This window comes from Bos taurus, chromosome 4 (genome assembly GCF_002263795.3).
Source record: "Bos taurus isolate L1 Dominette 01449 registration number 42190680 breed Hereford chromosome 4, ARS-UCD2.0, whole genome shotgun sequence".
Taxonomy (NCBI): domain Eukaryota; kingdom Metazoa; phylum Chordata; class Mammalia; order Artiodactyla; family Bovidae; genus Bos; species Bos taurus.
Window position 1 is genome coordinate 53,815,001 of NC_037331.1, and position 14,361 is coordinate 53,829,361.

Sequence of the window (14,361 nt, forward strand, 5' to 3'; positions counted from 1 at the left end):
AAAATGTGTTTAGAGTTACCTACACTGACATATGGTTACAAAGGAAGAACTCTGATATGTTGCATAAATACCTCAGCAGAATTTAAATAAATGTAATCTCTATGCAAAAGAGAACAAATTTTGAATAATGCTAATCGGCGTGTGATACAGAGACATTAGGAGAAAACTCATACAATATAGTCTGTCTTTTATTTCCTCTCCCACTACAAAACCAAATCATCTTTTTTTTATCTAAAGAAATGGAGAGAGAGGCAAAGCTGGCAATCACTACTCATCAGGCTATACAGGGGCCTTATTAAAAAGTATCCCCACAAACTTTCATTAAAGTAGAGTTACCCAGTTGATTACTCTAAGTTTCTCTGCAAACATTAGCTGAGTGAGATAAAGTATATTCTTTTCAACAGTCTGTGTATATGACTACATTATCAGCTTGGCGTCAATATCTTATATATTTTTAGGGAAATTGCAGTTTTTATTTTCTATAATCTCACCCATTTTCCTTGTCATAAGCTCTCTAAATTAACATAATGTGAACTATATGGTAAAATGTACCAATATGTGCAACACATCTTAACTGAAATAACAACCAGAGAAAGAGAACAAAATTGGCTTTAAAAATACCATGACATCTTGACAAAACATTTGATAAAAAAATCCATTTATATGTATCTTATGATTGATCCGAACCCTCTTCGGCATACCACATACCTCTCTATTTGTGATTTGTACTGTTCTGCCTTTCAGGGTGCTCAAAAACGGGTTTCTTTTTCATATCTGTAAACCTATCACAGAAAGACATTCTCTCCGGCTTCAGCCTCGAGGCAGTGATTTCTGCACTGATAGGTGTACTTTGTTCAGTGTCACCCATGGTGGAGATTGGATAGATTTTGTAAAAGATCGCATTACTTTAAGAGAAACATACAATTTGACCAGCGATTACATTTTACTTTCATTTTATTGCCGTATTTTTCATCACACTCATTGTTTTCTAACTGTCGCTAAATTGTTCATTTTCTTAGTCTGTTACATCGCTAGAGCTATTTACTGTTTATAAAGCAATATGCACTTACAGGTTTGGGAGATGGTTTGGGCTCTGAGGGTCGCATGTGCAAGTGGGTCATCATCGCTTGAAGACGTTCGCGTTCTTTAGAAAGCTGTTAAGAAAAAGTGAGATCAGAAGCATTTTAGAAATGACTGATACCGCTATTTTGCTGCAGTGATACATCTTATCATTGAGCTTGTCTCCGAGTAATGATTCCTGCATATAAAAGTCTGTGTCCGTAGGAACTTATCTGAGGGGAAACACAACTTTAGCTATGGAGTAGGGAAAAACTTTTATAGCTTTCCTTATGTTAAAAGGTCAGAGAAAACAAATAACACTTCATCTTTTTGTCAATAAGAGAATTGAGGTCACAGTTGCCTCGACAGTAACAAGTTACTGAAACCATAAATTAGAAGGCCCATGGTGTCTCTTTAAAGTCCTGTGGACACTGTTAGCAATGGACTAGTGCCAGCAGCTGTGAAAGGGTGAAGGGTTCTCAAAGCGAAGTGCCTGCCAGGATTGTCTCCACACTTCATGCGTTCCCACTGAGGTCCAGTTAGTGCCCCCTGCAATCTGCCATCATCAATCTAATTCAATAGAGTGACAGAGACCAGGCAGTGTGAAACGCTGAACTCTGACTCAGAGTAGGCATCTACACTTGCACTGGGTCTCATTACAACTGACGGACCTTACTTCTCCATCAGTCAGACACAGCAGACCAAAAAAAAAAAAGGAGGCATAATTGGTCACACTGCAGACTGTCTCATCAGCCGAACTCTTATGTTTTAGTCTACCTTTTATAAATGGTAAACAGGTTCACAAAAAAGCTTTTTAAACAACAGCAGCAATGATGCTTTTTATGTGTTCTTGATTTTTTTTACAAGTCAAAATATTTTTAGGAGCTCCTTGGAAAAAAGCAATGACATTTATGTGTTTAGTGAATGATGAATTTAAAACAATTTAAGATGTAGCAAGTGTGAAGACAAAGAAATTGTATGTTTAATTAAATGAAACAAGGTATTGGTTTGATTGAGAAAAAAATCATCATTAAGATGAAATATTAGAGGAAGACTTAGAGGGTTAGGAAAAATGCAGCAAAAATGATACTGAGGGGGATACAATTGCTTTCTGATCAGTTTTATAAGCTCTATTTATTTTTGGCCAAATTCTGTTTCAATATTAACAGTAATGTCTTTTATTTAAGTTAGCAGCATTTGATACAATACACATATTACCATCTGTGACATTATACATGATTTGCCATTATTCCAAGACAAGGATTCTTGTAAGTTCTTCAATTAAAAATACACTAGAGGTAGAAAAGAGAAAGATTTTTTTTTAGAGTATTAAATTGTAGGCATGATACTATAAAGGCTTTTTGCTATAAAATCTCATGAAAAAAAATCAAGATTAGCTCATGTAAAAACTGTTTCTGCGATAAAATCATATCCAGTTGGGTGGTTTGCTCTAAACTTTCTTAGGGAAAACTTAGATTTGACTCCTTTGAGAGAGCCAAATGTATATGATATAGTCTAAAGATGATAATAAGTCTGAGTGGTAAGTAAGTACATTAAGTTACAGCAATCCATCCTGAGATAGCAATCATTTCTACCACTATAAACAACCTAAAATTCCATCTATTTCTATGCATTATTGTGTTAAAAGACACAGGAGCTGCCCGGTACTTGATTTAAAGACCAGAAGTCAGAGAAAGAGTCCAGCAAGGGAGCCCTTGACAAACCTGTATCTCTAACTGCTGCACCACCTGCATTTGCACTCGACACTGTGCGGTGCTTCGGTCATCCAGCGCGTGTTCGTTGTTAAGGTGCCTAAACAAACACACAACACAAAACAGAATGTTAAGCCAGCGCTATTTCAGTAGCAGATGTTCCACGTAAAACCACTGACACCACATTTCCTCCATACTGGGAAAAAATAACACCTTGAAATGATATAAAAAAAAAAGTTAAATATGCTGATGTGCTTAGTGAAAATTACTTACGCAATGTAAAGATACCCTTCAAAGAGTAGAAAATGTAATTGTCTCTAAGCTTATCAGTTATTACAAAAAATTTTCCCCCAAATTATTTTCAGAATAATAGTAGAAATCACTAAATATGTTTCATATAGTCATGTCTTTTTTTTTTTAAAGGGCACCTTATAAATATACGAACCAAAAGTAAATCTAAAGAGAACAAAGACAATTCTCTATTCCATTTTTCTTTAGATACTTTTGACTCCTATGATGTTATTTAGTGAGCAATGCCTTATGTTATCAAGATGTGGTGTGAATCTTCAGCGAATTATCATCCCATGGTAACATAAAACTTATAAAGAATGATCACTTGCTATTACTAATACTTAAAGTGCATTGAAAATTCTGAGAATCAGAAGCATCAAGATTGACATTTCATGTTCAGTGTCCTATTTAGGATACATCTGTCCTAATCTTACAAAAAAGAAGGGAGAGATAAGACATTATCTTACTCTGACCTTGATTACATGCTAGTCTATTATTATTTCATAATGCTTAAAAAGATCTCTTTAATGAGTCATATGAGGATACATCAAAAGTAATTTAGTAGAGAAGTATCTCCAATGAATAAGAACATATTCAATAATATAACTTTATAATATATCATTTATTTGCTGCCTCCTAAAATTAAAAAAAAGAATCTTCAATCAATTTAATATCCTTTGGTATGTCTATTTCACCAATTGGCAAACTAAGACAGCAATTTAAAAAATGTTCTCACCAATGCATCTAAATAAAACATAAAAAATTTATTCACAAAATTAAATAAGAATTTACATATTTATCCATCTGGGTTCAAGTACCATTTAGGAAGGTATACTAGTCTAAAAAGTTTAATGCACTCCTCATTTTACTAAAATTCAACAAAAAAACTTTTGTGCCCGTTCAAAATATTTACCTCCATTTCTTAAAATTAACAGTCAACATATACATAGATGGACAAATATATAACACACATAAAGAAGATTTTAAATGGTATTTATGAGCAAGAACTAATAAATACATAATAAATAAAAATATGTAGGTTTATTTGTTAATAGATCCAGGCTAGGCAAGTAGAAATCTTTGTGCGACTTTGCCCCATCCTTTGATAAATTAAACCAGTTCATTTTAATACCCCTCACTGATCATGACAACAAAACTTCCATGTGTCTTAGTACAACTGTCATAATTGGTTGAAGAAAGATGGTGGACTCAAATAGTGGGATGTAACAGGTCAGCTTTGAGGTGTGTAGTTACAGCGCAGAAGAGGCACTTGCACTCCACCTGTCTGTTCTTAGACCAGCTCTGTTCAGGTTTGGTTAACAAACTAACTGGAATGATACACACTGCTGCTGCTGCTGCTGCTAAGTCAGGTCAGTCGTGTCCGACTCTGTGCGACCCCAGAGACGGCAGCCCACCAGGCCCCGCGGTCCCTGGGATTCTCCAGGCAAGAACACTGGAGTGGGTTGCCATTTCCTTCTCCAATGCAGGAAACTGAAAAGTGAAAGTGAAGTCGCTCAGTCGCGTCTAACTCTTAGCGACCCCATGGACTGCAGCCTACCAGGCTCCTCCGTCCATGGGGTTTTCCAGGCAAGAGTACGGAGTGGGGTGCCATTGCCTTCTTCAATGATACACACTACTATGTATAAAAGAGATAATCAACAATGACTCATTGTATAGCACAGGAACTCTATTCAATATTCTGTAATAACCTACATGGGAAAAGAATCTGAAAAAGAAAGGATATATGTATAGCTGAATCACTTTGCTGTATACCTGAAACTAACACAACATTGTAAATCACCTATACTTCAATATAAAATAAACATTAAAAAATGCTTTCCATAATAAAATATTAGAAAAAATATCAACTATAATGAGAACTAAAATTCACTCATGATTTCTGAAAATGAGGCATGGAAAGTTATAGTAAACCACAGGTTAGTTTATGACACAAACTGTCACCTATTCCTAACTCACAGGACATTTAAAAATTGTTTTTCAGGTTCTCCTCCCCCAATTTCAATGAACAATGAGTCTCTTTTCTATCAGAGTACTGCAACAGTAGTTGTATTCCTAAAGTTTGATATAACTATATTTTCTTAAGGTTTTTACACTGTGAACTCTTGAGGAACACACATATGTTTATTCCATGACCAATCTAAATGCCTATTTAAAAAATGCTTCAGCTGTACACAGGGATTAGGATATAAATAGAGCAAGATAAGTAGAATATACAACTTTGCAAGAAAAAGATATATTTAGTTACTATGTTTATTTTTGCATGAAAATACTCTTTTAAAAAGGTTTTGCACTCATGTTTACTTCTTAGGTATAATAATTATCCTATATTTAAAGAACTAAAAAAAGTACAAAATGTTTGCATTATATACTTGGGTCTTAGAGACCTATTCAATTTATCTCTGCAGCTTTTATGAGAATAGAGACTGTAGACTACAATAATAGTCAATGAGGTTTTGTCTTGATTGAATTTTTCAGTGGAACACAAAAGAACCTTGCCATTAAAATAGTCCTTTATTCTCCTGTATGAAGGCGAAAGGTTTTTAAAGTGTTGTGATGTTCAGTAATGAGCCTCTATCTAAATTATCATTGGTGACAAACTCACAAAGCACTTTCGAGGACACATAGTTATGAAATGCCAGAGCTGCCACTTTCTTTCCTGTAATTATAGGCTAGCTTGCAGCCCTTCAATGATCATTTATAGAACAGCCTCCAGTGGATTACTGAGAACTTGAAAAACACATACATACCTCTGCCACATCTCCCTTCTCCTTTCCTCGCTATTGTTTACCAGTGATATGTAAAATAATAGTGCCTATTCATTCCCCCTACTTAATTATGCCAATCAAAGTATAGAAATAGTGTCGGATATAAATACAATGCAATAAGACTAAATAAATAGGCTGAGTATTAACAGTAAATTATGAATTTATGTATTTATGACTATTTTGTGCCCAAATTATTCTCTTTTATGTTTTTATAACTATCTCAGGTACTACATATTGCTGTTCAAAAATTCTCTATGATTTATAAATCAAGAATGAGATAATACTGAAAAATGAGAGGATTGGTGGATTTTCTCAGTCAGTGCCTAATTGCTGTTTCAAAATGCATATGCAAAGGGACATTTCATTAATCATTTAATCATGTCCCTTGCAGGAAGTTGGAACTAATGTTGCAAATACCCTTTTCATATGAATGCTCCATAATACTATCTTATGCATTTGATATATTGCCTATGTCATAAATTATAGCTGCTTCAAAAGGACCAAGTGGGGTTGTTATCCTTGAAGATGCTTGTTACAAAACCTTTATTAAGTTTCTTTTTTTACTTATTGCTAGTTCTATTTCACAGCTTCATACTAGCCAACAATAATACTCTTTCTGATGGCAAAGGTCTGTAAATTACCCATGCAATCACTAACACCATTTCACAGGCCTGTTCTACTTCTACTGGTCTGCTAACAAGGCGATTACACACAAATTACTGAATGCCTATGAAATATTTAAATGCATTCTACTCTACTATGCATTAATAAGAGCAAAGCAAGCTCTGGAATTCTGGTTAGCTCCAGTCCCTAATGTCCCCTAATGAGCCTCTTACCGAGACTGCAGTTCAAACAGAGAGGTGAAGAAAAAATGCAAAGGGTGCCTTCAGAAAGGCAGCACTGAACAAACATTGTGTGAGCCAGTTCTAATTTATGGGTCACTTTATAGGTATATTGATTTTTGTTTTCAAAATGGAATAAATGATGTGGTCGACTGACGTTCTTTCAAAACTGCATTGAATCTGTGTGCTAGGTGGGTAGTGTTAACTAGGAAAAAATGTATATAGGCAGTCAAATTCTTTCTAAAAACAATTAAGCAAGCATTTCAGGAAGATAAAAAGTAGGAAAGGATCTTTCCAATTTATTTAATGCACAATTCTCTTTAATGAAGCTTTTAAGGTTATGAATGCATGTGGTAACTTCAATTATATATACCCCAGATTAGCAATTCAATTTTAACCTCTAGATTTTTCCCAAATTCATTTAAAGTTACAACATTTTATAAGCTAAAAAGGGATCAGATTTAAATCCAAGTATGTCAGAGACTGTTTTAACAAAATGTTTCACTTGCATATCACTGGTGTTTGATTTATTTTGCATCAAGCTTTTTATGTTTAAACACTGACAGGAGTTTAAATACAAAATGTTAGCTGTCACTATTCATTTAGCTGATTATGTGAGATGCCTTAGTTTTGAGAGATGGGGGCACTGTCACCAAAAGAAACAACATTCTGACAAGTTCAAAGAATGCCTTCTTGAGGTCATAATTTTGTAGCCACGCTGCCTAGTCAAAGACAAAGAAATAGACAATACACGCTAAGTAAGAGCATAATTTTTAGAGTAGTCAGCTGCAAGAAAAAAAGATAACATCTTTCCATGAAATATTCTGTCTCTACTACCTTTTCCATTGCTTTTTATATAGTGTTAAACCTTAAAATAGTTAGCTTTGCAATAAACCTAACTCATTTCATCAACTAATTACTCTTTAATAGACTGATATTTTATTGACACTAACCATTTTGCCTTTCTTCAAAGAATGTTTCTATCTTTGTATCTCAGACCACATTTTGTTTATTGGCATCTGCACATGCAGGTTCAAAAACACTTGTCTGCCAACTTGAATGTTATATATTGTAAACCTTTTGGTTTAAGCTCTTACAAGTCAATCCACCTATTACATTTAGCTGACATAGGGCCAATGGAATGATAATTAACTCTGCAGACAAACTACACTAAAGTTTTGTTGGTATTATTACACCTTGACATTGATAAGACAATAATGAAGAACTAGTATTAAATCCTTTTAGTGATCTTAGATCCTCAAAGAGTGACTAGAAAAATGGTTACCTTCTCTGAACACCTACTTCACAGTAATTCAAAAATTTTCCTAGATACCTTTTAATCTAGAATTTCTTTTTTATCTTTTAGTTTTCTATTTTTCTGCTTTCATCTTTGCTGTTATAAATAACAGTTTCTAATTTAGTCTTATTTTTCATCCAATAGAAAAAAAAACCTCATTGAATACTGAAGCATACATATTATGCATATGTATACATGGCTAAGAATATGTATGTTATTCATAAGCAATTGTCCTCTGATGGCTTTTTATTTGGTGCTGGGCAAAAATAGAGGAATTCTACCACTTTTTATAGTGATGCAATGTGAGAAAGCGAGTTTGGGACTCAATATATTTTCTACTATCCTTTGCTATTAAACATATGCAGGATAAATAGTAATAACGGATAGTTTCCTTTACTTGATCCAGACAACGGATAAGTTGTCTGATACCAAAGTACAGCTCAAGCTATACAGTTTATTTCTAGTGCATTTTAGAAATAAAAATGCCACAGAATTTTCTCAAAAAAACTTTTATAACAAACACTGGGTACCAAATTTCTGGAAAATGTATGTACAAAAAACTTGAGAATTAAAAACTTTACAGCTTTTTGACTTGCCTGACATTTTTCCCTCCAAGACTGTCTATTCTCTCCATTACTGCAAAAGAAAAACAAAATCTTCTTTCCAAGAAAATCTGTATTAACGGTAATGCCTTCTTCAATTCACTTTCCACACAGACACTAAATCAACTTTTTTTTTCCTGAGTAACTGAAATTAATTTAATAAAATATATCATTTTATTTCTCTTCAAATTTCCCATACACACTCTTCAAATTTCCCATACACATCAAGAAAAAGACAATACCAGTATAAAAATACATTAAATTAAAATTTCATTTTAGTACCATACACTGGCATTAGCTCTATTAACAGAAGCTATCACATTCATTTGACTTAGAGAATCTAAGCATATCACAACAAAAATGGACTAAACGGAGGACCTTAAAATCTACCGTCATTTGCTCTGTCATCCCTATAAAGTTAATGGGCTGGAAAAATGGTCAGTCTTTGGAACCAAAGTTGATATTTAATTGAAAGGAAATGCCTTTTTAATTGTAACTTCTTCAGTTTTATTTTTAAATACCAGCACGAATATGAAAAAGACTCATGGAGGGTAAAACGAGAGCTCATATTTACACAAATTTTAGATGAATAAAAATGTTTATTTCCATGTGCCATAAAGGAAATTATATTGAAAGATATATCTTTTTTCTTAAAGCTTTATTTTGAATTTTGCTAGAAATAACAACTTAGAGCAATAAAATGTATGATGACTGAGCTATAAGGTTTAAGTTGCTATTCTTAAGAAATAGCAGCAAAAGTCCTCTAAATAATCTTAATGATAAAGAATAATATACTAATCAGAACTAATATAATTCAAATGAAGAGATATGAAATTAGTTCTTCAATGAATGAATATTCTTATGTTCTGTCCTTGTTTTAACAAAGATTATTTTTCTTAGATAAGAAATTAGGCAAATTTAGCAAAGTTGCCTAATATTTTAAGGGCTCTTTTTGCTTAGAACATTTGAATCAGCTTCTTACCCAACAAAATGGCAGCTCACAACTATTCTGGATAGTGCAAATCTTCGATTAAGGCCATGTACAAAGTCCACAGTAATACAGGAAGCATTTTTTTCCTTTAATTGGTTAGAAATTTTTTAAAAAGTTTAAAAAATTCCCTGTGGAAGTCTTCGTGCAATTCGGTTGTACAGTTATTACGATGCCCCGTACTTGGGCCTTGCTGTTAAGGTGCTTCTGCTCTATACCCTGTAGTGTGCCATTTGTAAACACATCCTTTTGATGTTTCTGCCAACATCCTGGCAACAAAGCAATGCAATTTCAAATGAGCTAATTAACTTAATTGTTGATGAAGCATGAAACAGTTCATTGACCCTGTTAGCTGCTCCATGACAACATAAGAGTCTCAGCCTGTGAAGTTACTCATCTCCATAAACCTATCTGTAGCTCTGTTTAGATCTCTTGCATTCTGAAATTGTGGGTGGAAAATGATTCATGAAAGATGCATATTCTCATTTGAAAAAGAACCTCTTATGAATTAAAAAATATATTATCGCTGTATGAAGAAATTAAGGATATACAAAGTTTTGATTTTAAGTTAGAGAAGCCTTACAATATATCAAATAAGCTTAGGGCCATGTATGTTGCTTTATGATTCTCAGGGCAACAAGTCACAACATGGAAAAAATACAGCTATCTTAAAATTTTAGCTATGATTAACTTACAGTTTTTTCATTCTTACTAAATAAATACATTAAACATTATTTAAAGTTAGAAATAAAAATTCTGCAATAAAGATAAGCCTTTAAAATGTGTATTTTGTTTAAATATATGTGTGTCTCTATACACACACACACACACGCACATATGACTTTTCACATAATCTTACTGGAAATTTTTATAGAAACCTTGAAATTTAAGTGAATTCTACAAACATATCTTTCGATCATTAATGACACTATTATAGTAGGCTACTTTTTATTATTCATTCAAAGACCTTTTGTGAAATTTTCTCATGAAAAGTAAAGATGAAGAGTTAACCTTCTTAGCCTGAGTTTGCTAATCCACTTGTTGAAATACACAGAAAACGTACAGAGTGCCTTAGGATGGACCTTTACTTTCTTTCTTCAGCTTTCTTTTGCTTATTTACAGCAAAATTACCTGAAACTCCCATATAATCCACTCCCTTTGCTAAAAAAAGTAAAAAACCTACTTTAAAAACTGTCCAAAATCTTCACAAATGCTTTCACAGCCTGGCCATTTGCAAACTCCATGGCCGTAGAGAGTGTGAGAGGCCCCAGTCTCCTCATGTGACGAGCTGTAGCAAAAGAACACGACGTCAGATTCATCTCAAAAAGCCATAATCGTTGCAGGCTGCTAGCGCCTGTCAGGTTACGATCAGTGACAAACAGGTCAAAACAGGTCAATTCAGCTCAGAGCAGTCAGAAAAATTTAATCGTTCTATTGAATAGTTCAACTGCCAAGGCTAGATGATGTTCCAATTAGAGGAGAAATAAAGCCAAAGATGACTGTTAATAAAGGATGAAAAACTAAGAGGACTGTATAATATCATATGCTAATCCTGCCACATGACCTTAATGTAACATTTACCTCTAAATAAAAATATATATTCATATGTGGTCAAGTGAAGAAAAAAAACAAACTGTGTTTTTAAGAAAGTAATAGGAAAATCACCACAAGATTTCTGAAATGCTCTTTTTAGAGATAATATGGACCTTCAGAATCATTTACATTGTTTAATATTTATGTGTGAATCATATATATTTCTGCTAGTTACAGTTGATCAAAAAATTCCACTTTGGAATGGTATTCATTAGCTATCTCTTTTATAATTATCCAAGACTTTTGATAAGTGAGTATTGTATCAGATAGATCCTAGAGACATCAACCAACTTCTGAAGTATGTAATCATCAAATTACTCTCAATTAAAGCAACAGCATGAAAGCATTCAAAAGCACACCATTTTACAATAATGAAATCTAACAAGAAAAAATGTTCATGATACTCCAAGAAAAACCAAAAACATCACCAAATTATAGCATTCTATTTTAAACTGTACTGTATAATTGCATGTTTCTTTGAAAAAATACTTGTTTATGAGAAAAGAGTTTATTGCAGACAGGCAGTATTCACATTGCAGAACACTGTCAATTCACTACATTGAAATATGAATTTTATAACTCTACATCATATGGGATTAAGCCACTCTGAAAGAAATCCTGTACTTATGTTCCATCTTTTAAAATGTATTTTTCACTGAGCAATATTTTGCCTTATATATTTTATGTAAATCACATAAACGGATCTGATTAGGTTACCATATGCCTGAATAAATAGTTAAATGGATAAAAAGTATATGGGTGACCCTTTTACAAAGGTACTTTTTATACAACCAAAAACACTAAGTTGAAACAAATGATCTAATATAATGTACTTAGTGTCGGTAACTGAAACCAAATTTTTCTTTATGAATTTTCATGCAAATTTATCCAGGGTGTTACCATAAGTTCATTTTAATTATATATTTATAATTCCATCATGCCACAAAAACAAAAAAGATGAACCAGATCTTCTTTCTTCTGGTTTATGATACCTGTGTTTATATGCTTATGTATATCTATTCTCTGATTTCTAAGCACAGGGTTGTAACATATATTAAGGGGGATATCTATATAAGTATGTATATATACATATATATAGACATATATATACACACACACATGCATCTTTAATGATTTGAAACTCATTCTTAAGTTTTAAAATGGTAAGAAGATTCTCATTTCAGCAATCAGGTTAATCATAGCATCTTAGCCATAAAAATATATTGACACAATAATTCTACATGCACTTATTATAAAATAACTTTCTTCAGGAAATTCCCTATTATATCCATCAAACTGCTGGTATTTGAGCTGTTTTTTTTTCTGATGAAATAATATATAAGATAATTTAAAAGTTTCTACCTATTTAATTTGGGTCCTACACATTCTATCTCTGTTAAGTACAAGTCATTATTTTTAGTGTTACAAATAGTAAAAGTAAAATTTGGTGATAAGTAACAAAATATATCTCATGAAATTTACCTGTCTCGCCTTGCATTTAGAACTGAAGACTGTCCATTCACTATGGTATGATGGGTTATTGGTGGTGATGCTTTGGAAGTGGTGGAGGAGGTAGTCGAGGAGGAATTGTTAGTAGTGAGGTCTAGCCCTCCATGCTTAATGCCATTGTCTTCCATACTGTGAACTCCAGTCACTTCTTTCCATAACTGCTGAATTTCGGCAGGACTTAAGCCAGCTATAAAATGAAAGGAAGCCCCACTAATATAACAAAGTAAAGTTCATATAATGACCTTAGTATTATTACTGGATTAATGCAAACAACAAAAGTGATGTTACCAGAATTATTAATATATGATGATAAATCAGTTTTACGTCATCATCACTATATTTTTTATCTCCGATAATCATTTATCTGTTAAAGACTATCAAATCAAGAACAGAACTAGAAATAATACTACTGGGGCTAATATCAAGGATCAGTTGAAAAAGCACAGCAAGTTCCATTTGAAAATTAAAATATTGGACTTTCAACAGTATTAAAATTAAAATTATTGGACCTTTACTTATTGCTAGTATCAGTGAGGAACTAAAAGACAAAGACACTTGGAAATAACACATATAAAAAGAAATTAAAAAAAAGAAGTAAGGAGGGAAAACACAAATGTCCGGGGAAAACAGTGAACACTCAAAAGAAAAATACATTTGACAATTATCGAGGTATTTTGATCTTTCTCAGAGAGGCAAAGGAAATAACTGAATTTCATTTTCAAGTGCTAAATAAGCCAATATGTTTACTTAAATGGACCAATTAGGCATATAATATCTAAATTTCTCCTCCATTTTATGATTGACAGAACAAATCAAATACTCATTTTAAACAACTTTCTGGTTCAGATTATGCAAATTTACCTGATTTATGAGAAATGAAAAGAGAAACCTTACGTTGCTATGCTTATCACAATTTCAAACAGACAGTTTTACCAAAAGCTGTCATTTTGGTGATTCTGGCGCCTCAAGATTTTAAGACATGTCCTGAGACTGAAGAAATGACAGGATAGCTCAGATTCTCAATGTTATTAAAAGTTAATTTTTTTCTATAAAAAGAGGATGGGTTAATAAAGAAAGGTATTTCTGTTACAAAGGAAATACTTTCTATATAAAGATCATTAACGACTAATTTAATTCTAGCTTTAACCTAAGATTCTGAAACTTTTATGGCTGTGAGTTTCTGTTACCTGGCTGCATGTGTTTAGGTGTCTTAACAGCAAAACTGCATGAGCAAATCCTTTTCTGTGGAGCATCAACGCACCCTCTGTATCAGAACTTTCACCGCCTCGTCTGCTGCCTCTCTGCTCCACGGTCACTGCTTGTCTAGACGCTGCTGCAGCTTCCTGACTGTCTTCCTGTTTTCACCTTGCCTTTGGATAATTTACTTTTCATCTATCAGCCCAAAGTTATCTCTCTAAAAGTAAATTAAACCATGACACTTCCCCAGCAAAGCCTCTAATGGCTTCTGAGAACACTTAGAAGAGAAAAAAAAAAAAAACTTACTGCCGCCTATGAGGAGCTGGCACTTATTTTTTATTTTTATGTTACATGCATTTTCCTTATAATTAGAAGAAGTTTGAAATTTATAAGGTTTTGTTTTTCTTTTTTTTTCAATTTTTAGTTGGTTTACAATGTTATATTAGTTTTTACTGTAAGGCAAAGTGAATCGGTTATACATAGAC

General features: G+C 33.0%; 1 protein-coding gene across 9 annotated transcripts in view; it reads right to left on the reverse strand.

Annotated features, from left to right (window-relative positions):
- Nucleotides 1–14,361, reverse strand: part of FOXP2 (forkhead box P2) — a 662,372-nt gene that overhangs the window by 46,318 nt on the left and 601,693 nt on the right. For all 9 annotated transcript variants that reach the window (XM_059885450.1, XM_059885445.1, XM_059885448.1 and 6 more), the window contains 4 exons: nt 12,653–12,866; nt 10,761–10,865; nt 2,784–2,871; nt 1,071–1,154 (listed from right to left, as the gene is read on the reverse strand). In XM_059885450.1, the coding sequence (XP_059741433.1) occupies nt 1,071–1,154; nt 2,784–2,871; nt 10,761–10,865; nt 12,653–12,866 (491 nt within the window). The remainder of the gene's footprint in view (nt 1–1,070; nt 1,155–2,783; nt 2,872–10,760; nt 10,866–12,652; nt 12,867–14,361) is intronic.